This window comes from Oryzias latipes, chromosome 2 (genome assembly GCF_053564925.1).
Source record: "Oryzias latipes strain Hd-rR chromosome 2, Olatipes_Hd-rR_3.1".
Classification (NCBI taxonomy): Eukaryota; Metazoa; Chordata; class Actinopteri; order Beloniformes; family Adrianichthyidae; genus Oryzias; species Oryzias latipes.
The window spans coordinates 4,056,978-4,084,207 of record NC_136238.1 but is presented as its reverse complement, the minus strand read 5'-3'; the positions used below and the strand labels follow the sequence as shown (position 1 = coordinate 4,084,207).

Below are 27,230 nucleotides of genomic sequence, written 5' to 3'. Positions count from 1 at the left end.
GAAAATGAACTGATATCAATTGTGAATAATTTCAAGAGTAAAAACTCAAAAGATTGTGAGGATATAGATATGAAGGTGGTGAAAAAAGTCATTCATAGTGTAGCTAAGCCTCTAACATACATATGTAACTTATCATTACAAACTGGGAGATTCCCAAACCAAATGAAAATAGCCAAAGTGATTCCCATCTATAAGAGTGGAGACAAACACCAATTTACAAACTATAGACCTGTTTCTCTTCTTCCACAATTCTCAAAAATTTTAGAAAAAATATTCAATGATAAATTAGCTTTATTTATTGAAAAATATAACATTATAAATGAAAACCAATATGGTTTTAGAGAAAATAGATCTACCTCATTGGCTATCATTGATGCTGTGGAGGAAATCACAAATGCTCTGGACAAAAAGAAATATGCAGCTGGAGTTTTCATTGACTTAAAAAAAGCATTTGACACTCTCAATCATGTTATCCTACTTGACAAACTGGAAGTGTATGGGATAAGAGGACTAGCGCTAGCTTGGGTCAAAAGCTATTTAACTGGAAGAAAACAATTTGTCAAGATTGATGAATATACATCAGAAACCAAAGAGATAAGTTGTGGTGTCCCACAAGGATCAATTCTGGGCCCGCTGCTATTCAATATTTACATAAATGATATATTCAATGTTTCAAAGCTTATGAAACTCATATTATTTGCTGATGACACAAATATATTTTATTCTACAGACAATCAAAGGGAACTTATAAAGGTGGTGAACACAGAGTTAAATAATATAAAACTATGGATGGATTACAACAAATTGTCTTTGAACCTAAATAAAACCAAAGTGATGTTTTTTGGAAACTACAACACAAATAAAGAGCCCTCAATTGTAATAAATAATGTCTTAATTGAAAGTGTTACAGAAATCAAATTCTTAGGGGTTTTTATCGATGACAAACTAAGTTGGAAGCCACACATCAGACACATACAAACTAAAGTCTCCAAAAGTATTTCAATCGTAAATAAATCTAAACATATATTAGGATACAACAGTAGATATTTATTGTACTGTTCTTTAATATTACCATATTTCACCTACTGTATAGAACTTTGGGGTAATAATTACAAGAGCTCACTACATCCTCTCTTCCTACTTCAAAAACGAGCCGTCAGAGTTGTACATAAAGCCGGATATCTTGATCATACGAACAATCTATTTTATCAATCAAGACTTTTAATACTGTATGACCTTGTTGATTTTTACACTGCGCAACTTTTGTACAGAGCCAGCTGGAAATTGTTACCATCCAACATCCAAAAACAGTTCTTAGAAAATGAAGGAGGCTACAGACTGAGGGGATGTAGGAACTTCAAGATCAAATTGATAAGAACCACAAAGAGAAGTTTTTGTGTGTCGGTGTGTGGCACTAAACTTTGGAACAGTTTAAGTAATGAGCTAAAACAATGTTCAAATATTCAAATATTCAAGAAAATGTATAAAGAAACTCTTATTTCAGGATATGAAGATAAGAAGATTTAAGGATCAACAGGTGTTGGAATAATTCCAAATACATGTGTGAACTTGATTGTGGTGAAATAATCAAAGCTCTTTTAATTACAACCAATGAGTGTTACATTGTAATGTGCAATAATGATTACTGAAATGTTTAAATTACAATCAATAAGCTATTGATTTTATTTACTTGATCTGCAATGTGTAGCAATAATTTCTGGTTTAATCTTATCATGTGTTCTAATGATAATCAATTATTATTACATATCGGTATCGTTACTGTTTACTGAAATCATGAATGAATGTTTTCTGAAGTTCAATCATTTCTAGGCACTGGATTTTGTTACTTGAGGAGAATCTATCTGATCAGAACCGGATTTAAAACACTGTAAAACTATCAAATGAATGAACTCAGTAGGGGTGGGATTATATAAGCTTGCTTCTTCCCACTCCTTTTCAAGCAATAAATCAAACTCTACTTATACTTCAGTTAATGATCACTGTATTTAATTAAGCAAATGTGATTTAAGTGACATTTTTGTTTTGTTTTCTGTCTTTTTAATCTATGCATTTCATCATTTCTGTAATGAGTTTGATAAATGTGTAAATTTTTTTTATTTTTTTATTATTGCTTTGACTACAATGCTTGAAATAAATCAATAAATCAAATCAAATCAAATCAAAATATGGCTTCAGTTTTGTTGCTGTTGAATTGGAGAGAGTTTTCAGCCATCCATGCCTCTATCTCCTCGAGACATGCCTGGAGGGCAGAAGAAGTTAGGGTGGGAGTGGAATCCATTTTTACACATAACTGTGTGTCATCGGCGTAACAGTGGAATGAGATGTTGTGTTTACGAATGATTTGTCCAAGTGGAGATATGTAGATGGTAAAGAGTGAAGGTCCAAGAACAGAGCCTTGAGGAACTCTGCAGGGGACTGTGTGTGTGTGAGATTTAGCAGTCCCCAGAGCCACATATTCTGTCCTGTTTGTGAGATAATAATAATAATGGATTGGATTTATCTGCGCTTTTCAAGACACCCAAAGCGCTTACATTGTGTCCATTATTCATTCACTCCTCATTCATACTTGGTGATGGTAAGCTACGGTTGTAGCCACAGCTACAACCGTAGCTTGCTGATTTAAACCAGTTGAATATGTTCCCAGAGAGTCCAACAGTAGTATGAAGACAGTTAAGGAGAATGCCGTGATCCACAGTGTCAAATGCAGCTGATAGGTCCAGAAGGAAGAGTAGAGATGGGGAGCCCTGGTCATTCATGATGATGAGTAGGTCATTCATGACTCGGACCAGGGCTGTCTCTGTACTGTGAGCTGGCCGGAAACCAGACTGAAATTTTTCATATAAGCTGTGCGTTGAGAGATGATGGTGGAGCTGAGCAGCGACAACTTTTTCAAGAACCTTGGACAGGAATGGTAGGTTGGAGATGGGTCTGTAGTTTGCCAAGTTATCAGGGTCCAGTGCAGGCTTTTTTAAGTGTGGTCTTATAAAAGCAGTTTTGAGAGCAAGGGGAACATGACCAGCTTGTAATGATTGGTTAATTATAGTTGTGATAATTGGACTGATACTTTGATCAGGGCTGTTGGGAGGGGGTCAAGTGAGCAGGTTGAGAATTTCATAGTCCTCAAGATGGCCTCAACCTCTTTCTGTGTAGTGGATGTGAATTCAGAAGGGGTCCTTGGAGCTGTTGGTACAGTCGGGTTTGCAGATGAGGTGGGAATAGTGGTAGTGGGCAGCAAGTTAGATCTTATGGAAGATATTTTTTTGGTGAAAAAATCCATGAATCTATCACAGCTGCTGACACTAGCATCACTATGGGTAAGTGTGGGGGGCTTAAGCAGAGAGTGTATGGTGGAAAACAGCTGTTTTGAATTTCCAGTGTTGCTATTGATCTTGTGGGAATAGAACTTAGACCTGGCTATTGTAAGGGCTATACAGTAGACCAGGGGTCGGGAACCTATGGCTCGCGAGCCATATATGGCTCTTTTGATGGTCACATGTGGCTCGCAGACAAATCTTTAATTATACTTTTTTTTTTTATTAGACCAGTCCTCGGCGCGATGCCAGAGGCGCGCAGTAGTAGCGGTGCTTAGAGAGAGAAATCTGCGCCAGCACTTTCAGTTTACTATTATCTATTATTTCACAGAGTTTGTGCCAGATGAAAACCTGTGAATTGCCGTGCCTAAAACTGCGCGCTCCCGTCTCTGAGAAAGAGCGCGCAGTTGCGGAGACGGGATGTGTGAGGAAGAAAGCAGAGGGTGGGGGTGAGGGGTTGTGGAGACCGGCAGCAGGTGAATCGCGCAGGGATTGTAAAAACGTAAAACCCGCTGCCTGTCACTCACTGTGGCGTGTGTGTCTGGCTCCCCGTCTGCATGTGAGCAGTCTTTGTCACATCTAAAGAACATTCAGACCAACCTAAGATCACGTTTAACGTCTCAACGCCTGCGTGAAGCAGAAACTCACCACGTATCAACCAGACAAGACAATCAGCAAAACTACCACGAGAAATACTCGTCATTTATTAGCAACAGCATAACAATGTTATTGAAAAGAATCCACAGACTTATTGTACTTTAAAAATGTTGAAATTACATCAAATGCACACATTCATTTGTATATTTAGTTTTAAACATATTGTCGCAGACTGAGTTTAACTTGGCTGTTAGGCCGCGTTATAAGTTCTGGAGTTCTGGAACGCATCAAGCAGAGATCTGATTGGCCCTCAGTTCTGTCGCTCAGCCTGTTGTTAGGTAATTTGGACCAATGGGGTTCAGCTATGGGCCGAATAAGGGAAATGGGAGGGCTGGAGCGGGAGCAGGGGAATATAAAGTTGGGAGAAGCGCTCTCATCTCGCTGGAGAGATTCAGAAGTTGCTGAATTAATTGTACGGCGTTTGTTGTGGTCTGCAGTAACCAGAATAAAGAACCTTAAAAGAGGTTAAGTCTCCGTGCCTCAGTGTGGGAAAGGGACACTACATTATTGTATGGCTCTTTCGAAGTTACATTTAAAAATATGTGGCGTTTATGGCTCTCTCTGCAAAAAAGGTTCCCGACCCCTGCAGTAGAGTTTTTGATGGTCTCGATGGGCCTGTTTGTGTACTGCCAAGTTGTTTTTTACGAGTCTCCGTTCCATGGCTCGTCCAAGTCTTTTAAGAATACGCAGTTCCTCTTTGTACCACGGGGCTGATCTAGTGAAAGAGACGGTTCTTGATTTCAGGGGTGAATTGGATTGCAGAATGTTATGAAGTGTAGAATTGTAATGATCAACAGATTCATTAACTGAGGTGAGTGGTGATGGCAGAGTTTTTGTATATCCTCTTGAATGGCTGCATGGTCAATGTTTTTGAAGTTCCTGAAATATATTTTCCGTTTTGTGTTTTGATGTTGGTGAGCCAATGCTACTTTTAATGAAATAACCTTGTGGTCAGACACGTCCAAGTCATAAATAGGATTACATAATACAGATTAAATGAAGTGCGTGGAGGGGGGATTGGGGGGTTGGGGGTCCGCGGCACACGTCTGTGCAGAACCGGGGCCTGTGATCCGTATGGTTATGGTATGGCTTTTGCGGAGTGTGAAATATCAATGTATATAGCCGCTCGGCGGAACCGATATCCTCTCCCGGTTTTTCAAACCCTACTGCGCATGTGCGAATGATTTATTACGACCGAAAATGTGACCCATGGTACGTTTGTTATATTCTGAAAACATTTTTCAGGGCTCATGTACAGGGTTGGATTCTAATTCGACCATAGATCCGATTAAGATATTTTGCACATGTAACTGTGGCTTATGGTGTCGACTCGCAACGTGGCGGGGGCGTGGCATCACGATGGTGTCTCTCCAGCGTAATGCCACTCACCCATCACGATGGACGATGGTATCATCCATCGACACAACCCTAGTTCAAGATCCTCCTGTTAACCTATAAGGCCTTACATGGAATGACCCCATCCTCATAGTGCCTTACCATCCAATCAGAACACTTCACTCACTAAATGCAGGACTGCTTGTGGTTCCTAGAATTAGTCTAAGTACAGCTGGAGGTAGAGCGTTTAGCCACCAAGCCCCTGTTTTCTGGAATAAACTCCCAGCTCATGGAAGAGAGGCCGACACAGTTTCTACATTCAAAGTTAGACTGAAAACATTCCTCTGTGGACAGGATTATTGTCAGACTAGATCTACATGAGAACCTATGAAGAAAGAGAAAAAGGAGCCTCAGAGTCTCAGCAGCAGCATACGGTAAGGTGGGAATGGGGGGGGTCAGTCATCACTCTGCAGTTCAGTCCTAACACAACTTTGTCATCATATTGATGTGAACACAACTGAAACATGGAGTCTGACCTCAGAGTCTGCAGTCTGCAGTCTGGACTCTCCAGAAAACCACACAGATGAAGAACTCCGCAATTCAGGTTCTTTATTCAGGTTCTGTCAGATTGGACGGGTTTTTCTTCAGAGCTGAGACCAGAACTTTACAGCTGATCTTTGACAAACTGCAGTTCATCAACCTGCAATCAGACAGAAAAGTGTGTTCAGGAGCAGTGATGCAGCTGGAGGTCCAGGAACTTGGTCCATTCAGTCAGGTGGGACCCGCCCTGACGAGACACTGACAGATGACATTTTCAGGAGAGTTTGTAACACTCTACAGTTCATTTAGAGTCTTACGATAATTGTCGCGGGTTGATTATAGAACACAAATGAACAAATGTACAACCAATTAAATCAAGATATGTTCTTTAACCCTAACAATTCATTGATCCCAGTCACACTCCATGAATCGCTCTCCCGATGTTTACATATAGGTCCGTGCCTGCATTTACAATGACACCCTATTGTCCGTCTAGCGTCCTCCACCTGCATGCGCAGAAGCGCTCCAATATAAGAATCCCTCCCAAAGTCAAAAGAAACAGATAAAAACTGAAATGATCTCACCCCGTCCTTCGGGTTAATGTCAGTGAGTCTCATTTTGCTCTTGGTCACTTTCCAGCCACGTCCATCCCCAAAAGAAATTAATAATAATCCCCGCAGCAGAATTTGGAAAGGTCCACGTCAGATCCTCCTCTGTAACTCCCGTTGGTCGGTTTCCGAGGTATTCGGTGAGTACTTGCTCCTTGGAAGGGCCCTTGTAGTCTCCCTTTCCGTCTTGTCAGAGTTTGTGACTCTTCTTAGCCTTCAGCCCACCTTGTCTGTCCCTTTTTAACCCGGAAGCCATGCCGTGAGTTAACGCACCCCCAGCTGATATCGCATCAGCTGTGAAGGGTGACGTCAGCGGCATCCCCGGTACACCAATACACAAAATACACACATACACTAAAATAAAAGGAAAACATAGGACCTCTTCACCTCACAGGGTGTAAAATACAGAAAATATGATACATTTATGTGACTGTCACATAGTCCCCCCTCACGCCGAAGGCTACTAAGGCCTTAACCCATGATAGGTCTTTGATAGGTCTAGGTTACCCGGGAGAAAGTGCGCATCTTTCCTCCATTGGTTATAGTACCTAGCTTGTCTAGCCTTATGCAACCCCACTCTCCGTCTGATCTCCTCTGCCATTGAACCTATTTTTACCAGCTGGGCTACCGATGAAACGTTCCCACGCAGACAGACGGCCACCTCGGGTTGATGTTATTAAGTGTCCGCCGAACTATCTTTTCTTCTGTCATGTCTCGTTTCCACTTCAGACACAAAGCCCTATAGTCATAGGCAAAGTGACGTAAACACTGCTTCGGCCTCGGCACAATTGTTCTTAATTGCTCTTCCACTTCACTTAAATAATCAGTTGGCAGGAAAGCGGATAAAAAAGCCTCCTTGAATGTCAACCAATCATGTACAACAGGTTTAGTGGCTTTCCACCAGCTTAAAGCGGGTCCCTTCAGGACTGCGGACAGGGCTCCTAATAGTTCGTGATTTGACAAGGGTCTAAGGTCAAGATAGTTTTCACACTGTTCAATGAAATTCAGTGCATCCGAGGTCTGCAGACCACCAAATGTGGGAAAATCCAACAGAACAGGAGGTTTGGATGGGGGGGTTGCAATTTCTAATGGACTTTAACCTGAAAACATAAAGGTGAATGAAAATGCAGTAGATTTAATAAATTATTAAAATAGAAATAGAACTGATAATTGTTAAATGGTTTTCATCTGAATTATGAACCTAACAAACATAACATCCAATAATTTTACTTTGATTTAAAGCTTTGATTTCTAAAATGTCAGATTAAATAGTATTTCTTCATCTTGAATCTTATATTGTAAAATAAATTTTCAAATGACATCATCACATTGTAAAGTAAATTGTTCACTGAGGATTGAATATCACTTTGAATTATGGGTAAAAAAATCTTCAATAGGAAAATCTGGATCCCATTTTAATGGATCTGACACAAATCAAGAGAATATAGAAAGTTTAAACCCCCTGCAGATATCTTACAGAGAATGAAGATTCATGAAAACAAAGTTGCTGATTCATAAAAACAAAGTTGTTGATTCATGAAAACAAAATTGATGATTCATGAAAACATAATTGCTGATTCATGAAAACAAAGTTGCTGATTCATGAAAACCCATCAAAGAGACATTGTAGAATTTTCCAACAGCAAAGCTAAATGAACAGAACCCTGTTCAGAACCTTTAGAACCGGAAATCCTCCTCTGTGTTCCAGAGAAATCCACAATGAGTCCAGATTTCCAAAAGAACTGGGATTGGCGGTTTGGCCCTGAAGAACTCATGACCAGGACTGCTGCTGAAGTAGTTCAGATAGTTTTTTTTTTTCAGGAATCAGGAATGAATCAGGAATCAGGAAACTTTATTGTCATTTTATCATGATAAAACGAAATTAGGCTCTCTGGTCCCGGGCCAGCCGTTTACATTCAGACATAAATAATATATATCAATAATAATGTCAGTAAAATATCAGTCTGTTATGGTGTGGTTCCTGATGAGTATTGCACAGAAGTATTTTTTTTTTTTTCAAATTGCACAGTATTTTATGTTAAGTATTGCACAGCCCTGTGATATTGCACTTGGGAATTAGCTTGTTGTCCATAGAGGGGGGGGGGGGGTGCAGTGATCAACCGGAGTTAAGCAGTCTGACTGCTTCAGGAAAGAAACTGTTCCTCAGTCTGGTGGTCCTGCTCTTTATGCTCCTCAGCCTCCTGCCTGAGGGGAGCAGGGAGAACAGAGGGTGTGAGGGGTGGGTGGGGTCTTTCAGGATGCGAGAGGCCCGTTTCCTGCATCTGGTCGTATAGATGTCAGTGGTGGACGGCAGGCTGCAGCCCACAGTCCTCTGTGCAGCTTTGGTCACTCGTTGCAGAGCTTTCCTCTCTGCCGCAGAGCAGCTGCCGTGCCACACCGTGATGCAGGAGGTCATGACGCTCTCCACCACACACCTGTAGAAGGAGGTCAGGACTGGGATCCCCATCCCAGCTCGCTTGAGCCTCCTCAGGAAATAAAGGCGCCGGTGTGCCTTCTTGACCAGGCAGGAGGTGTTGGTGCTCCAGGTGAGGTCGCTGGAGATGTGCACGCCCAGATACCTGAAGCTGGAAACCACTTCCACCACGTCCCCTCCGATGTGAATGGGGGGAGGGGGGCATCTGTCCTTCCTAAAATCCACTTTCATCTCCTTGGTCTTCTTCCCATTGATGCAGAGGTTGTTGTCTCTGCACCAGCTCTCCAGATGTTCCACCTCCTGCCTGTAGTCAGACTCATCGTTGTTGGAGATGCGTCCAACCACAGCTGTGTCATCCGCAAACTTCACGATCAGACAGCTGGGGTGACTCGCTGTGCAGTCGTGCGTCAGCAGGGTGAACAGGAGGGGGCTCAGCACACAGCCCTGGGGGGAGCCCGTGCTGAGGGTGATCGGGGAGGGGGAGACGTTGCGGATTTTTACAGACTGCGGTCTGTCTGTCAGGAAGTCCAAGACCCAGTTGCACAGAGTGGGGTTCAGTCCAAGTGTGTTTAGTTTCTGGGTGAGGGTCTGCGGGATGATGGTGTTAAAAGCTGATGTGAAGTCCACGAAGAGCAGTCGAACGTACGTGTTCTTGTTCTCTAGGTGGGTGAGGGTTGTGTGGACCACAGAGGAGATGGCGTCCTCTGTGGATCGGTTTGACCTGTATGCGTATTGGTGCAGGTCCTTGGTGATGTCCATGGATTCTGTGATGCGGGTCATAACCAGTTTTTCGAAACATTTCATGACTATCGGTGTCAGGGCAACCGGCCGATAGTCATTCAGACCTGTCACTGTGGATGATTTGGGTATTGGAATGATGGTGGCGGTTTTCAGGCAGGTGGGGACCACTGCCTGCATCAGGGAGGTGTTGAAGATGTCTGTCAGCACCTCTGTGAGCTGGTGTGCACAGTCCTTCAGCACCCGTCCAGGGATGTTGTCGGGTCCAGCAGCTTTGTGAGGGTTGATCCTCTGGAGGGTCCTCCTCACCTCAGCGGGCGTCACACTGAAAGGCTCTTCGCCAGGTGGGATGGTGAGTTTGGTGCTGGGAGGGGCGGTGTTGGAGTCCTCAAAGCGGGAGTAGAAGAGGTTGAGTGCGTCTGGTAGAGAGGGGTCCTCAGGACATTGTGCATCTCTGGTGTTGTAATCTGTGATGCACTTAATGCCCTTCCACATACTCCGAGGGTCATTCGACGTAAAGTGTCCCTGAATCCTCTGAGCATAGGCGGCCTTGGCCCTCCTCACCCCAGCATGCAGCTCCCTTCTTGCTGCTCTGAGTGCCACCTTGTCACCTGACTGGAACGCAGCATTCCTGTGTTTCAGCAGAGCCCGCACCTCTGCGTTCAGCCTTTAACTTGTCCTGTTCAACAGCTGGGCAGACAGATGAAAGCTGAAGGCCTCTTGTGTTGGACATATTTTACTTTTACAACAGCGGTTATGAATCTTCTGACAAACCAGAGGTTTGTCTGAATAAACGCCTTTTGTAATCGAGGCCAGACTTTATTCATTTTAATTATTTTTGAAATTCTTTTTTGTTGGACCAGACGGAAAAGGAAAAGAAGGGGAGAAGAGAGAGGGATGTTAGAAAGAGGGGGATAGGAGGGTGATCTTAGGAGGGGAGAGGGGGGTAAAACCATGAAGCAGGATAAAGCAACAAGCTACTGGATGTTTATCAGTACGCTAAGGTACAGATAGAATACAAATCTCAAAGGGGCGGGGCCTGTCCACACACACACTCAAATGTTATAAACACACCTGTTAGCTGCAAAAATGTCCACATGTCAACATGTACATAATACAGATAGTGTTCACACACGCATACTTATGCCTACAAGCCAACTAGTGTGAGATATTTCATTCATTCACGCAATTTGTTAGTGCAAAGGTGAGCTAACACCTGTGCTCAGTTAAGTGTTTATGTTCTTCTAAAATGGATCATGGAATGTGGAAAGCAGGAGGGGGAGCAACCAGCCACCCCCACACCCAGACCCCCGACACAGCAGCCGCGGCAGCCAGAAGCCCCCAACGCCACGTGGCAGCAAGCAGGCAGAGAACAACCGCCCCCGGGCGCCCACGCCCGCCACCCAGGCCAGGGCCAGCAGGACCGCCGCGAGGCCCCCAGAGCCAGAGAGCAGGGAGGTATGGGGGGAAAGAGAGCGCCCCAGCCCAACCAGGAGAGCAGCCCCCCTGCCGCGCCGGAAGAGCCCAACGCAGGGCCCCACCTGAGAAGGGCACCCACAGCCCCAGACGAGCACCCCATCACCACCCAGGAGTTCTGGGCATCCCCCCGCCCCAACCCCAGGTACGAGCCAGGACCCCCCAAGGGAGACCCGCTCCGCGCTCCAGGCAGCCACCCACCAGGGCCACAGATGGTCCAGGGAGGTGCAAGACAGGGGGCAGCCGCCCCCCGCCCAGGAGAAGGGCACCCCAGAGAGAAGGGGGGCCCACAAGGGTTGTTGTAGACATGGCCCGACCAGGCTCTGCCACAGATGGAAATTGGCGAGGCCCAGCACCCGGCGGCAAGGACCAGAACCCACCCCGCAGGGACACAGACATCTCCGGCTCAGGTGTAATATGATCCCCGGTTTCTGGGCTTGCCAGAAAGCTCAGGGATCCCTCTCCCTGCGTGGGGAGAGCACCGCCGGGCCCAGGAAACCGGCACGCAGGGGACACGGCCGCCGCCGCCAAGGGCCCCGCACGCCCCACCAGGGATGGGGTAGGGGACAGATGGTCCAAGGTCCAGCCTTCCTTGCGACATGACTGTGTGCGTGTGTGTTAGTGAGGGTGTGTGTCTGTGTGTGTTTGTTTGAATGTATATTTTGAGGAGTAAATGGTGTGTGCACTAAGGGGGTGCAGTTAAAATTGGCGGGTAGGGCACTGAGGGGACATCTCCTGATTACTCACAGCTATGTCAGTCCCAGTTGATTCTAGAATCAAGTTCAAGATCCTCCTGTTAACCTATAAGGCCTTACATGGTATGACCCCATCCTATATCAAAGACCTCATAGTGCCTTACCATCCAATCAGAACACTTCACTCACTTAATGCAGGACTGCTTGTGGTTCCTAGAATTAGTAAAAGTACGGTTGGAGGTAGAGCGTTTAGCCACCAAGCCCCTGTTTTCTGGAATAAACTCCCAGCTCATGGAAGAGAAGCAGACAGTTTTACATTCAAAGTAAGACTGAAAACATTCCTCTTTGGACAGGATTTTTGTCAGACTAGATCTACAAGAGAACCTCTGAAAAAAGAGAAAAAGGAACCTCAGAGTCTCAGCAGCAGCATACGGTAAGGTGGGAATGGGGGGGTCAGTCATCACTCTGTAGTCATGTCATCAGTCAGTCATCTGGACTCATCATATTGATGTGAACACAACTGAAACATGGAATCTGACCTCAGATTCTGCAGTCGGCAGTCTGGACTCTCCAGAAAACCACACAGATGAAGAACTCCTGGATCCTGCAGTTTGTTTATGCTCAGGTCCAGTTCTGTCAGATTGGACGGGTTTTTCTTCAGAGCTGAGACCAGAACTTTACAGCTGATCTCTGACAAACGGCAGTCCTTCAACCTGCAATCAGACAGAAAAGTGTGTTCAGGAGCAGTGATGCAGCTGGAGGTCCAGGAACTTGGTCCATTCAGTCAGGTGGGACCCGCCCTGATGAGACACTGACAGATGACATTTTCAGGAGAGATTTTGGATAAAAAATCATGACCACCTGGAAATGAAAATGCATTATGCATGGGGGGGTTAGCAATTTATTTTTATATTGATTATAACATATTGAGTTAAATGAAAATGCTGAAGATAATAATGTGTCTAAAGGACGAGTTAGTAGATTTGATGTGAGAACTTGTGCACCAAAAATCTGTATCTGTGTGTACAAAAGCTTTTGCTATGAACTGGCAAATTCCAATTAACATGTGTTCATTTAGTGTTTCAACCTCCAATCTGTGATTACAACTGCTCAAATGAGCTTCAGCCTGAAGCTGCTGTCTCTACACCTGCACTCTGACTTCTGACACATTCCTTGCGAGAAACTTTTTTCAAAACTGATCTGTATCCGATAATGGAACTAGGGGAAGGAGTGTTGGACTAATGTATAGAAGTTATCTTATATTTGCATATTTTATGCATTACTTACCTATATAGCTGCTATAATCATGTTTGCAGAAGTGTGTGTGTGTCCACACACACTTCTGTAAACATGCAAAAAAAAGGCCTCGCTCAGACAATACGGACCTCGTCTGTGGAACAGCCTGAGGATGTGAAGGCCTCATCCACTGTTGAGGTTTTTAAAAAGAAACTAAAGACTCATCTATTTAACTCAGCTTTTAATTAGATCTCATATGTGTGATTTTTACTCTTATTTTTTATATGCTATTTTATCACATATTTATTTATTTGCCTTTTAGTCCTTTTATGTCTTAACTTATTCTGATTTATATTTTAGACTTTTATATGCACTAAATCATCTTATTTAATTTTAATTAATATTTTCATATTTGACCTCTTTTCATATTTAATCTTTCTTATTTTATTACTTTTACATCTTAAACTGTTTACAAGTGTTTTCTCCCCCTTGGCTGGGGTGTTAGTGTTCGGGCTCACAGAGATTTTGGCCATGCTTGTCCTCTGGCATCTATTGTTCCGGCTCCTTTGGGCTGAAGGGCCTGGTGTGCCCATGTTGGGTGCACTGGGCCTGGGGGTTGGGGGTCTCTGGGGCGGGAGGTGCTGGGGATGAGTTGTGCCTGTGCTGCTTAGATGCTGACACCCCGGCCAACAGGAGGACAGGGCGGACGGCGCCTTCTGGGTTCTCTTTTCTTTAGCTCTGTCATTTCTCTTTGATTTTTGCTTGTTTTTGTTTATTTTATTATGAGGGGCTTATTTATTCATTTTATTACACGTGTGGGGATTCGTTTTATTGTATTCTTGTTTGTTTTTTATGGAGGCACCTTGAGCTGTCTGTTTGACATGAAAGGTGCTTTATAGATAAAATAACATGAATTTGAACTCTGTTTCACAGGAAGGTGGAGGTGACATCCTTGGGAGAAAACGATTATCTTTGTGTCTTTCCAGCATTCTCCTGAGAACCTGTTTTAGCTGTGTCTAGAATGAGTTGGAGGACGCTCTGAGTTAGTTTATCCCTGAGAAAAGGCTTTGCAGGTCCGAAAGTGATGTGAGAAAACTGTGGAAGGATGGACATGTGCCAATTAATGTTTCTGATAGCGCTGCAGCTGTGTTTGATCTGTTTCCCCTCCTTGGAGCTCAGCGCATATGTAGCTTAGGGAAAACCCAACAAACGTAATAAAAGGGGAGGCGACAGAATATGCGCCAGAGTGGAGAGAGATTGTTGCTTGGTATAATCTATAAAAAGAGAGGGTGCTGTCGAAGATGACACCCAGACTCTTAACCTGAGGGGAGGGGGAAATGGAGGAGGTTTCAAAGGGAATTGAGAAGTTCTGGACTGTTTATAACGGATTTGGTGCCGATCAGGAGAAGTTCAGTTTTATCATTGTTTAGTTTTAAGAAATTAGTAGTGAACCAGGACTTTATTGCAAGAAGGCAGTCAGTGAGGGAAGTGGGAGGTAGAGAGGAATTTGGCTTGGTGGAGATGTAGAGCTGAGTATCGTCTGCATAACAATGGAAGTTAATCTTGTATTTAAGGAAGATTTGACCAAGAGGGAGAAGCTAGATGATAAATAGCAGGGGTCCCAGGACGGAGCCCTGGGGAACACCTGTAGTGACAGGAACTGTATGGGAAGTGAACTGTTTTAATTGAATAAATTGGGTGCGACCAGAGAGGTAAGAGTGAACCTTTATTTGAGCACCTTTATTATGAGTCATATCTCTTAAAATGTAAAAACCTATATAAAAACTTTTAAAGATGGAATTTCTCACAAATAATTGATTTTAGTATGAATACGCTGACAAGTCATCACTCTGTAGTCATGTCATCAGTCAGTCATCTGGACTCATCATATTGATGTGAACACAACTGAAACATGGAGTCTAACCTCAGAGTCTGCAGTCTGCAGTCTGGACTCTCCAGAAAACCACACAGATGAAGAACTCCAGAATCCTGCAGGTTCTGGTTCCCGCTCAGGTCCAGTTCTGTCAGATTGGACGGGTTTTTCTTCAGAGCTGAGATCAGAACTTTACAGCTGATCTCTGACAAACTACAGTCCTTCAACCTGCAATCAGACAGAAAAGTGTGTTCAGGAGCAGTGATGCAGCTGGAGGTCCAGGAACTTGGTCCATTCAGTCAGGTGGGACCCGCCCTGATGAGACACTGACAGATGACATTTTCAGGAGAGATTTTGGAGGAAAAATCATGAAGACCTGGAAATGAAAATGCGTTATGCATGGGAGGGGGGCTGTTTAGCAATTTCCTTTATGACTTTGACCCAAAAACATGAACAAAGCTCTTTCCAGTCACTTTCCCATTCAGAAACTGAAGGTGGCTCTGCTGCTCAACACTGGCACCCCCCCTCCACCAGAGGCAGGGTGGGGTTTAGTGTCTACAAATAAATATAATTATGTCACTAAAAGTCAGCAAAAGAAAAAATAACCAACATTTGTGTATCCTGTGGAGTCAAACTCATAATTTCCACATGATAAAAACATAAAGTACAGCTTTTTAATCACTAGACCATAGCAGACAACTATGGATTCATTAACATTACAGCTTTTTTGATGCCCATATGTGACACATCAGATCTCCGTTCTTGACGTGTGGTTTGAACGTGATAAAACGCAGCTTTTTACATCCGTCTTAGGACAACACAAGACGGATGTAAATTATTTTCTACTTTTAAAATGTTCTTAAAAACCAGTTTTTTTACGCCACTTGTCCTGGTGATTTCTGATACCTTTTACTTGCCATAGAAAGACAGAGACATGGTGGAACAGGTTAAACCCAGACTTTCTGTCTGTTCTGACAAATGTCAACAAGTTTAAAAATGAATACTAAGACTGATCACCACTCCAATAAAAAAAGAATGATGCTGTCCAATTGTGGAAAATGTATATAACTGTATATAATATAACTATAATGATCAAACATAATTTTACATGCAATACAAGCACCATGACAGACTCAAATTAAATTAAGTTCCTCAGGCTCTTTCTTGTAATGTAGCAAATGATTAATAAGACTAAATATTCTTATTTTTTCATTTTAATTGTAGTGACGTTTTTAAAAATATTGATGGTATTTTTTCTGAAGTATCCAATCCTATTGCTGTAGGTCTGACAGACACAAATGCAGTACTTTGGGTTTCAAACATAGTTGCAGTACTATTTCAACTTTGACCTTGTGATTTTCCTTGTGCAATATTGTTATGAAAGTACTTTTTAGAGTTAATTCCAAAATAACTTTTAAACATTTTTGAGCTGCTGTTTGTGAATGACAGTAAATGTCAGATCTATTGGAAATGTTTCTGTATTTATTTGTATCAGAGTTCACATTTTTGTTGGTGACGCCACAGTTGTTCTGGAGAAAATGTCAAACTGACACTTTGTGTCACAAACGTTGCTGACCCCTGGTTTAAACCTTTCTCTGGCCAGGTAGCCCCGCCCCCAGCCTCATCCAGAAACTACCTGCAGAGGTTCTTCACTCTTATCCAGCAAAGATTTAGTGTCTGTTTAAGCACCAGGAACAAGAACCAGAAACCAGTCTAATGAAAGAGCTGTTTCTGATCCAGGCTGGGTTCTGAAGAAGAACCAGAACCAGGTCTGTGGGAAAGACCTGTCAGTCTGCTGCAGGTTGACCTCTTCATATCTCTGCATGAGGAGCTGCTGCTCTGTGGCTCAGAAATCTGCTGCAACTGTTTTTCCATTGAAATCTGCACTTCTGGGATGGATTCCTGATTTCTTTCAAGAACACAGAACATGAACTTCTCCCAGATATCAACCCCTGGATGGATTTAGGTTATCCTATTTAGTCTGGTGTGGAAAAACATGCCAGAAAAAAAGTCATCAGATGAGACCCAGCTGGGGTTTTGAATTGAACTGATGTTTTTCTTCTATCTACTGCTGTTTCTTCATCAGTGACGTCTATCTGACACTTTCTCCTAAATCACAGAAAACCAGACTCAACTTCTTGTAGATCAGTGGTTTTCCACCTTTTTTCAGTCAAGGTTCACTTTTGACTTGACAAAAATCCTGCGGCACACCAGCAACCAAAACTAAAAAGAGAATCTCTGTGGTCTGTATTGATGTACAGTCCCTCCATGATCTCACCAGCATTTTTTGGAATAATTGAACCACAAAACAATTGATGCTGCATTATTTAATAATAATGTTCAACTAAATGAGTTGAAAATGTGTCCAGATAGCCGTTTCTCCCTCCAGGTTGTTAAATGCACTTTCATGTAAACCTCACCAAACCAAACAAAATGACATTCTTTCTAAACGGTGATTTATGTTTTTGTAAAGCAACTGTACTTTTTGATCACGTTTACGCGCTCTGACACTGGATCCCGCGGGAAACTACTTGGGGAGCACGGATGATCCGTGATCCATACGGATCATTAGTCTCAGTTCTTCAAAGACGTGTGCCGTGGTCCTCCCCTCCTTCTCTTTTCTCCCACTTCATTCATGTCCTCCACTTTTTTTTAACCCGCGTCAGATTCATCTCCACCTATCAAAGTGGCTGCTGGACGTTCGTCCAAAAGTGTGTTTCTAAATCTGACGCTACCACCGTGTGTGGGAGGAGCTCCCGTCAAAAGTTTTTCTCGCCCTCCTTATAAAAGACATGGAAGATGCTGAGAGATCCGGTGTATTTCTACTACAAAGAGCTCCACAAAAGCGTCAGAGTGAAACATGGACCTATTTGATGAACATGGAGCTGATATTCTGGTGATGGTAAATGTTTGTAAATCAGTAAAAATGAGTCATTTCCAGCAGCACATCTGATCATCTCTCACAGCACACTGGTTGAAAAAGACTGTAGAGAATCAACATTTGAATGAAAGCTGACCTGAGAGTCTCCAGTTTACAGTCTGGACTCTCCAGTCCGGCTGACAGTAGCTTCACTCCTGAATCCTGCAGGTTGTTGTTACTCAGGTCCAGAAGTCTGAGTCTGGAGGACTGAGAGCTGAGAACTGAGGACAGAGCTGCACAGCTTCTCTCTGACAGATTACAGCCTATCAGTCTGCAGAAAACAAAGACAGACAGCAGTTATTGAATCTTTCATGTTTCCATCAGATTCATTTGTTCACTGAAGGTGATTTTCATGAGAGTTCTTACAGAGCTTTGGTGGAGGCTTTGACCACTGGCAGCAGCCTCTGAAGAGCCTCCTCTGAACCACAGTATTTCTGCAGGTCAAACTCTTCCAGATCTTCTCCTGATGACAGTAGGATGAAGACCAGAGCAGACCACTGAGCAGGAGACAGTTTATACGTGGAGATATATTCTGACCTACGAAGACGAGACAGCTTTTCTGTGGAGAGCCATCCTGACTTCAGGAACTGTTGGATCTCCCCCACTAGAGATCCATCATTCAGTTCATTCAGACAGTGGAACAGGTTGATGCTTCTCTCTGCAGACAGATCCTCACTGATCTTCTTCTTGATGAACTGGACTGTTTCCTGATTGGTCTGTGAGCTACTTCCTGTCTGAGTCAGCAGACCTCGTAGGAGACTCTGATTGGTCTGCAGTGAAAGACCCAGGAGGAAGCGGAGGAACAAGTCCAGGTGTCCGTTTGGACTCTGTAAGGCCTTCTTCACAGCACACTGGTAGAACTGGACTCGACTGGTTTTAGAAAGACAAGAAAACCAAGACTTTTTCTGTTTTCCCTTCATCAGGTTGAGTTTGGAGGTGATGAAGGTCAGGTGGACATGAAGAGCAGCCAGAAACTCCTGAACACTCAGATGGATGAAGCAGAAGACCTTGTCCTGGTACAGGCCTCTCTCCTCTCTAAAGACCTGTGTGAACACTCCTGAGTACACTGAGGCTGCTCTGATATCGATGCCACACTCTGTCAGGTCGGATTCATAGAAGATCAGGTTTCCTTTCTGCAGCTGCTCAAAAGCCAGTTTTCCCAGAGACTCCATCATCTTCCTGCTCTCTGGACTCCAGTGAGGATCTGTCTCAGCTCCTCCATCATACTTGACCTTCTGGACTTTGGCCTGAACCACCAGGAAGTGGATGTACATCTCAGTCAGGCTCTTGGGCAGCTCTCCTCTTCCTCTGCTCTTCAGCAGATCCTCCAGAACTGTAGCAGTGATCCAGCAGAAGACTGGGATGTGGCACATGATGTGGAGGCTTCTGGATCTCTGGATGTGGGAGATGATCCTGCTGGCCTGCTCTTCATCTCTGAACCTCTTCCTGAAGTACTCCTCCTTATGTGGATCATTGAACCCTCTGACCTCTGTCACCATGTCAACATATCCTGGAGGGATCTGATTGGCTGCTGCAGGTCGTGTGGTTATCCAGAGGAGAGCAGAGGGAAGCAGGTTCCCCCTGATGAGGTTTGTCAGCAGATCAGCCACTGAGGTGGACTTTCTAGGGTTCTTCAGGATCTGAGTCTTGTGGAAGTCCAGAGGAAGTCGACTCTCATCCAGACCATCAAAGATGAAGAGGACCTGGAAGTCTTCAAAGCTGCAGATTCCTGCTTGTTTGGTTTCAGGGAAGAAGTGATGAACAAGTTCCACCAAGCTGAACTTCTCCTCTTTCAGCACATTCAGCTGTCTGAAAGTGAATAAAAATGTGAAGTGGAGGTTCTGGTGGGCTTTGCCTTCAGCCCAGTCCAGAGTGAACTTCTGTGTTAAGACTGTTTTCCCGATGCCAGCCACTCCCTTAGTCATCACGGTTCTGATTGGTTCTGGTCTTCCAGCTGGGAGTTGGAAGAGCTCTTCTTGTCTGATGCTTGTTTCTGCTCTGTCTGCTTTCCTGGATGCTGCTTCAATCTGTCTGACCTCATGTTCTTCATTCAGCTCTCCTCTTCCTCCCTCTGTGATGAAGAGCTCTGTGTAGATCTCATTCAGAAGGGTTGGGCTTCCTGCTTTAGCCATCCCCTCAAACACACACTGGAACTTCTTCTTCAGACCAGATTGGACTTCATGTCGACAAACTGCAGCAGCAGATCCTGAATGAAGACAACAAACAGTAAATCAAGTCTCTGCAGCCCTGAATGATGAGGGTTTGAATCCCTGTTGAGACATCAGGAAATCTTCATTTCTCAGCAGCTGAAACCTTCAGAGAAATCCTCTTACTGCTCTGCAGTCCATCAGCCAGCTCCTCCTGCTTCATTTTCCTCAGAAAGTTCACTGTGATCTTCAGCAGTGACTCTCTGCTGCTCCTCTGCTCTTCATCTTCAGCCTCCAGCTCCTCCTCTTCCTCCCTGTGACTCAGAAGCTTCTGGATCTTCTTCAGCTCCTTCTTGACAAAAGTGACAATGTTGTCCTCCAGCAGCTGCAACAGAATTCCAGATGAATGAGCCAATCAGAGTGAAGTCATGGAGCCAAACATCAGCTCCATGTTGGACACTCTGACAATCCACTGGTCTGCAAAGTGCAGCATGGAGACGACTGTGGACAGAATGATGGGAAAGTAGTTGTTGTTCATGTACAGACCAGAAAGATGGAGTCCAGCTGTGTTTGATGCTGCTGGACAGACGGACCACTGGGAGTCTCTGAGCTCTGCTGGTCCAGTCTGTGGAGAATCAGCAGCAATCAGCTCCATTCTGTCAGTACTGGTAGGTTGAAACCAAACTAACTAGAGTCATGTCACAGCTAGAATGTTCTAGTTCACAGTTCAGATGGAGAACAGCAAACCAATGGATCATATCAACACCTCTCTGTCCATGTCTACAGAGTCACTGAAGTGTCTAGACTGTCTTGGAGCCAAAGGCTGGTTCATGTCTCTGCTGCCCCCATGTCCACTGTAATAAATCCAACTTAAGGTTTTTGACTTAACACAATCTTTCAAGTTGTAATAACTCTATAATCTAAGTTCTACTAATCAATTCAACAATTTAAGTCAGTTCAGTGTAACCCGGATCAGTGCCCCACTTGCATTACCAGATTTGGAACACCTGGGCGCTCTCATTTTGGTGGGGCCAGTTCCCTTTATTAACATCCGGGTCACATAGCCACTTCCTGTCATCCATGCTCTGGCTGTTGCTGATCTGCTGTGGCTGGCTGCATCTCCTATAGCCGTCTGCTATCTAAACTTTAAACAAAACTCTGTAACATCTTACCGGACTAGTGTAACCCGGGTGATTTTCAGCCATTTTCTGTTCTCCTGCCCTCCCTCTTTCCGTTCTGTCCGGCTGCTTACGAGCTATCGCGAGACTTGCGCGGTTCCGGTAATTCCCACGTGACTTTTCGTGCCTCTTTAAAAATGGCGCAGTACAGACTGTCGCTGGAAGCTAGTTGGAGCTACTGTTCGATTTAAGAGGGATCTGGCCAGGTTCCATCTCCGTTTCTATGTTGATTCCTTCCTTTTGATGGTGAGCTGCCTGGAATCGCCTGGAACCTGTGTGGTAAGAGGCGCAGCAGCACTGTCCTCTCCCCATTTAATACCTCACCTTGCCTTTACCAAAGGCACAGTGCACCTGTTCTGTTCTTCCTGGACAATAAAACCCGGATTAAATTCTGGAATTGCACCGATCAGCTGTTTTGGAACTCATGAACTGTTTATCTTTAAAACATTGTGAACAGCTTGTGTATATATTGTAAATGTCTTTTGGGGTTAACTATATTAAATTTCACTTTTTGCACCATAGCCATTATCTTTGTCTTTGTGTTTTGTTTGGGCCCTTCACCTCCCTCCCTGAGAAGAACCAAAGATTTTCAGATACTAGCCTAAACTCAAACTCTCAATGAAATCTTAATTTATAAGTATCTACATACATATAAAAAGTGGCGAGCTAGCTAGGAGGGAGTAGGAAGTGTCTTAACCCACACTGTGCGGTAATTTGAATTTATTTTCATCTGCAACATTATTGTGTCATCATGGATGTGTTTATGAACTTGGGAATTAAAATACCAAACAGTGTAATAGTTGAAGGCATATCAGTCACTGAAACAATAGGTGCTGAAGAATTTATCGACTTTTTGGAACAATATGGACGTGTTGACAGAACTGAAATGATATCGGAATCGTGTTCAGAATTTGAAGGGTCGCTTATTATTGAATTTAACAGCGGTACAAAATAGTTGATTTACGGCACAGTCTACCGTATACATTTAGTTCTTCTGAAAAAAATGGAAACATGCCTAATTTCTGAATTGTCCACGGTTTATGCAGAATACATTGCAAAAAGTAAAACGTAGTCTTATCTGACAGACCTGCAAAATGTTGCAAAACTCTCTGGTATGGACTTTGCTAAAGTGCTAAAAGTTACAATGGCTCAGATTGGACGGTCCGTCGCCGAGATCCACCGTGTTGCTGAGGAGTAGAGCCTGCCTGCAGACCTCAAGGCCATTGTACCGCCCCAAAACCATCAGCAAGACCACCAACCTCCATTATCCCACCACAGGAGACTTCACCTTTCCTAGCAAAAAGTAACCCACACCCCGCATCTTGGCAGCATACTACAGAGCCCGGAGAGAGAGCGTCTACCACCACCCCAGATTTCAACCCACCTGAAGTCCAGCGCTATGTGGTGGAGCACATAGTGAAGAGCGAGGCAAATGTTTTCCCACAGAAACTGAAAGTGTTTTCAGGACGACTGCAGAGACCAGCGCATGAGGCAGATTATGTATGAAGGTAAAAATGTGTCAAAAAGAATGCACTTGTGAATTTGATTTGAGAACTTGTAATATAGAATCTGAATACTTGTGCATCAAAAATCTGCATCTGTGTGTAAAAATCTTCTGCTGTGAACTGACAAATTTCCATTTGCATGTGTTCATTTAGAGTTACAACTTCAAATCTGTGATTACAACTGCTCAAATGTGCTTCTGCGTGTGCTCGAATCTGCTGCCGCAAATCACAGGTGCGCTACAACTGCGCTCTGACTTCTGACACATTCCTTGCGAGAAACTTGTGTCTAAACTGATCTGTGTCCGAAAGTGGACATAGGGGGGGAGGGAGGGTAAGAGGAGGCGGAGTCAACCAATCAGAGTGCTGGATTCGGAGAACTTGGTCAAGTTAGAAAGATCTTCACAGATTCACACTTCCTGCTTCAATAACTCTTCTGATAAACATTCAAATGTGACAGCAAGTCTCTCAATCATTTTGTATGAACACAGAGAGTGAACTAAAAATGCATTTCTACAGAAAAACTTAGTTTTCTCCTGCATTTTAACGAGAAATGATCTCTTCGTGCTTTAAATGCAGACATGCAGCTAGACGGCTGCGAACGGACAGGATCAGGAAGATGATCATCTTTGTTGTAGCAGGACAACAGGGCCAGGGCTATGAGCAGCTTTATTATAAATCATATGGATAAACATTTGAAAAAAAATATTAGATTAGATAAATGCGTTCTCCGCGATTTTCCAGGGGGCGGCGCGCGGCTGTGGCGGACTCAGCCCGCTGAGGAACGGCTGGCCGCTGCCTGAGCGAGGGCGTAGCGTGTCGCTGGTACGCGACACCGCGGCCAGACGCCGAGCTCCGCGGAGGAAAGAAGAAACGAAGATCCCGCTGACCGTCGGCGGAGCACGCCTCTCGCTCGCGGGTGCTCCGCGCTCGTCCAGCGGGACCCTCGGTCTCTCCTTCGGCCTCTCCTTCCTCCGCGGAGCTCGGCGGCTGGCAGCGGTGTGACACCGCGCTATATGCCCTCGCTCAGCGGGCAGCCGCCGAGCTCCGGAGGAAATAAGAAGCAGGGATCCCGCTGACAGACGGCGAGGTCTACGCCCTCGCTCAGCGGAGGAAAGAAGAAGCGAGGATCCCGCTGACCGACGGGGGAGCACACCTGTCGCGCATACCCAGCCGTTCCTCAGCGGGCTGAGTCCGCCACAGCCGCGCGCCGCCGCGCCGTCGCCTGGAATGTCGCGGAGAACGCGTTTATCTAATCTAATATATTTTTTTCAAATGTTTATCCATATGATTTATAATAAAGCTGCTCATAGCCCTGGCCCTGTTGTCCTGCTACAACACAGATGATCATCTTCCTGATCCTGTCCGTTCGCAGCCGTCTAGCTGCATGTCTGCATTTAAAGCACGAAGAAATCATTTCTCATTAAAATGCAGGACAAAACTAAGTTTTTCTGTAGAAATGCATTTTTAGTTCACTCTCTGTGTTCATACAAAATGATTGAGAGACTTGCTGTCACATTTGAACGTTTATCAGAAGAGTTATTGAAGCAGGAAGTGTGAATCTGTGAAGATCTTTCTAACTTGACCAAGTTCTCCGAATCATGCACTCTGATTGGTTGACTCCGCCTCCTCTTACCCTCCCTCCCCCCCCCTAGTTCCATTTTCGGACACAGATCACTTTTGACAGAAGTTTCTCGCAAGGAATGTGTCAGAAGTCAGAGCGCAGTTGTAGCGCACCTGTGATTTGCGGCAGCAGATTCGAGCACACGCAAAAGCACATTTGAGCAGTTGTTATCACAGATTTGAAGTTGTAACTCTAAATGAACACATGCAAATGGAAATTTGTCAGTTCACAGCAGAAGATTTTTACACACAGATGCAGATTTTTGATGCACAAGTATTCAGATTCTATATTACAAGTTCTCAAATCAAATTCACAAGTGCATTCTTTTTGACACATTTTTACCTTCATAATTATGATACCCGACGGTCAGGAGTGGACTTAATGCTGCGGGACCCGTCAATCTCAGACCTCCAGCGTTCTCTGAAGATTGTCGACAGCCTCCTGCCACCAGCAGCTGATGTGCACAGACGCCTTGCCTTTAGTTTATCTGGACACTCTCGACTCTGCTTGTGGCACTGTACAAGGTGGTGATGAACTTTTTGCCAAATTTATGGACACTTTCCAAAACAATGGAGAAAAGCCATCCTCCAATCTGCATATACTCCAAGTGGCACTGAATGCAACTGCAAAAAGGGGTGGAGTTAAGGACATTGATGCCAACAAACACTTTATAAATCAATTCTGCCGGGGGTGCTGGGACAGCTCCTTAATTTCTGAACTCCAACTGAAGCAAAGGAAGTTGAACCCATCAACATTCAATGAACTGTTGCTGCTTCTTCGGACTGAAGAGGATCGGGAGGCGACAAAGATCCAAAGAATGAAACATCACCTCGGGGCCGTCAGACAGAAAGCAACCACCCATGTGCAGTTGGCTCAGGTTGAGACTGGTTGTGAGGGAGGAGCAGTTGCTGCACTAACCAGCATAACCCAGCAGCTGGCAGAACAACTTGCTGAAGTACAGCGACAACTGGCATTGTTAACGGCTAACAAAGGCCAGCCTCCAACCAACTCCTGTTCCAAAGCAGAATACAGCAAACAGCCTGCATCCCGGAAGTCCACACCTGCCCAACGCAAACCTGGGTTCTGTTTTAGGTGTGGTGAAGATGGTCACATTCGTCCCCAGTGCCAAAATGAACCAAATAGTGCTCTGGTTGCCCGCAAAAAGAAACAGTTTGCCAGAAACAACAACCCACGTTCACAAACAGTCAGTTAAACTAGTCGGGGTTCCTATTGAGGGGCAAATGGGAACCAATATGGAACAAACTTGTCCCAAAGAGAAAGAGACTGTGAAGTGTGCGGAGATGAGTGAAGCTGAATCAAAGACCACCACGCCCACCAGACTACCAAAGGGCCTTAATGGTTCAAAATGCTGCTGTGGTGGAGACTGATGAACATTTATGCAACTGCCTCCTTGACACCGGCTCGCAGGTGACGACAATTCCAGTGTCATTCTATAATCAATATCTGAGCCACCAGCCTGTGAAGCCACTACACAGCACTTTCAACCTCCAGGTTGAAGGTGCAGCAGGACAGTCAGTGCCATATTTAGGTTATGTGGAACTGGACATCACTTTTCCTAAGGACTTCCCAGGAGTGGAAATGGATGTGCCAACGCTTGCTCTTGTTGTTCCGGATGCTCGTTCTGAGTCCTCATCTCCTGTGCTTATCGGGATGAACACCCCCGAGCCTCTCTATGAACAGCATCTTGGCAGCTGTTACTCCACCTTCCAGCCCATTGCACAGGGGTATCGCGCAGTCCTAAAGCTCCTGCAATTAAGACATCAGCAGAGTAACATGGGCAGCGCCGGATCTGTGCACCTGTTGAGCCAAACTCCAGTCCTGGTTCCAGCTGGTCAGATAACTGTCCTAGACGGTTCTGCTAGATTCGACGTCCGCCACCAGACCAGCTGGCCATCGTCGAACATCCAGCCTCAACGTTACCTGGAGGCCTGTGTGTCCAGAGCTGCCTAATCACTCTCCCACACCATCCACTGTACAAAGTGCCTGTCTTCATACAGAACCAGTCAGAGCAAGATGTGTTTATTCCACCATTAACCATCATTGCTGGCACTGGAGTTTCACCAACTATCTTATCACAACAGGTTACCACCTCAGATCCAAATCACAAGAACCCGTTGCAGTTTAATTTTGGAGACTCACCCATTTCACCACAGTGGAAGGAGGGCATAACTACAAACCTCAGCAACATGCCCAATGTATTCTCCCACCATGACATGGACTTTGGCTGCACAGATCGGGTAAAACATCACATCAAGCTCAATGATCAGACTCTTTTCAAACATAGAGCGAGACCGATACACCCCAAAGATCTAGAAGCGGTCCGCAGACATCTCCGGGACTTGCTCGAGGCAGGGGTGATTAGAGAGTCTGAGTCACCATTTTTGTCCCCGATTGTGGTGGCGAGGAAAAAAAATGGTGAGGTGAGGCTATGCGTCGATTACAGAAAGCTCAATCTACAGACTGTGAAAGATGCATATGCTTTGCCAAACATAGAAAAATCATTCTCTGCACTGACGGGATCCAAGTGGTTCTCTGTCCTTGACTTGAAATCCGGTTACTACCAGATCGAGATGGCCGAAGAGGATAAAGCCAAAACCGCTTTCATCACACCTCTTGGTTTTTGGGAGTGGAACCGGATGCTGCAGGGAGTCACGAATGCTCCGAGCACGTTCCAGCGAATTAAGGAGCGTTGCATGGGTGATTTGCACCTTAAGGAGGTTCTCGTCTTCCTGGACGACATCATTGTTTTTATGCAACCTTCGAGGAACATGAAACCCGTCTTCTCCATGTGTTGTCTCGCCTTGAGGATTTCGGATTAAAACTATTGCCAGACAAGTGCAAGTTTTTCCAATCATCTGTCCGTTATTTGGGGCACATTGTGTCCGAAGATGGTGTCCACACAGATCTAGAAAAG

At 44.6% G+C, this 27,230-nt stretch overlaps 1 protein-coding gene across 3 annotated transcripts in view; it reads right to left on the bottom strand.

Moving 5' to 3' along the window:
• LOC144983688 (protein NLRC3-like) overlaps positions 1–20,642 on the bottom strand; it is a 28,368-nt gene extending 7,726 nt beyond the window's left edge. Inside the window, exons 1-6 of one of the 3 annotated variants that reach the window (XM_078930777.1) lie at positions 20,178–20,642; positions 18,211–20,050; positions 17,942–18,115; positions 14,976–15,152; positions 12,355–12,528; positions 5,798–6,024 (exon numbers count right to left, since the gene is read on the bottom strand). In XM_078930777.1, coding sequence (XP_078786903.1) covers positions 5,934–6,024; positions 12,355–12,528; positions 14,976–15,152; positions 17,942–18,115; positions 18,211–20,050; positions 20,178–20,214 — 2,493 coding nt within the window. In that variant the 5' untranslated portion in view covers positions 20,215–20,642 and the 3' untranslated portion in view covers positions 5,798–5,933. Of the gene's footprint in view, positions 1–5,797; positions 6,025–12,354; positions 12,529–14,975; positions 15,153–17,941; positions 18,116–18,210; positions 20,051–20,177 lie in introns of those variants that run through there. The other 2 variants (XM_078930782.1, XM_078930774.1) reach the window with 2 other exon arrangements.
• Between the last annotated feature and the right edge of the window lie 6,588 nt (positions 20,643–27,230).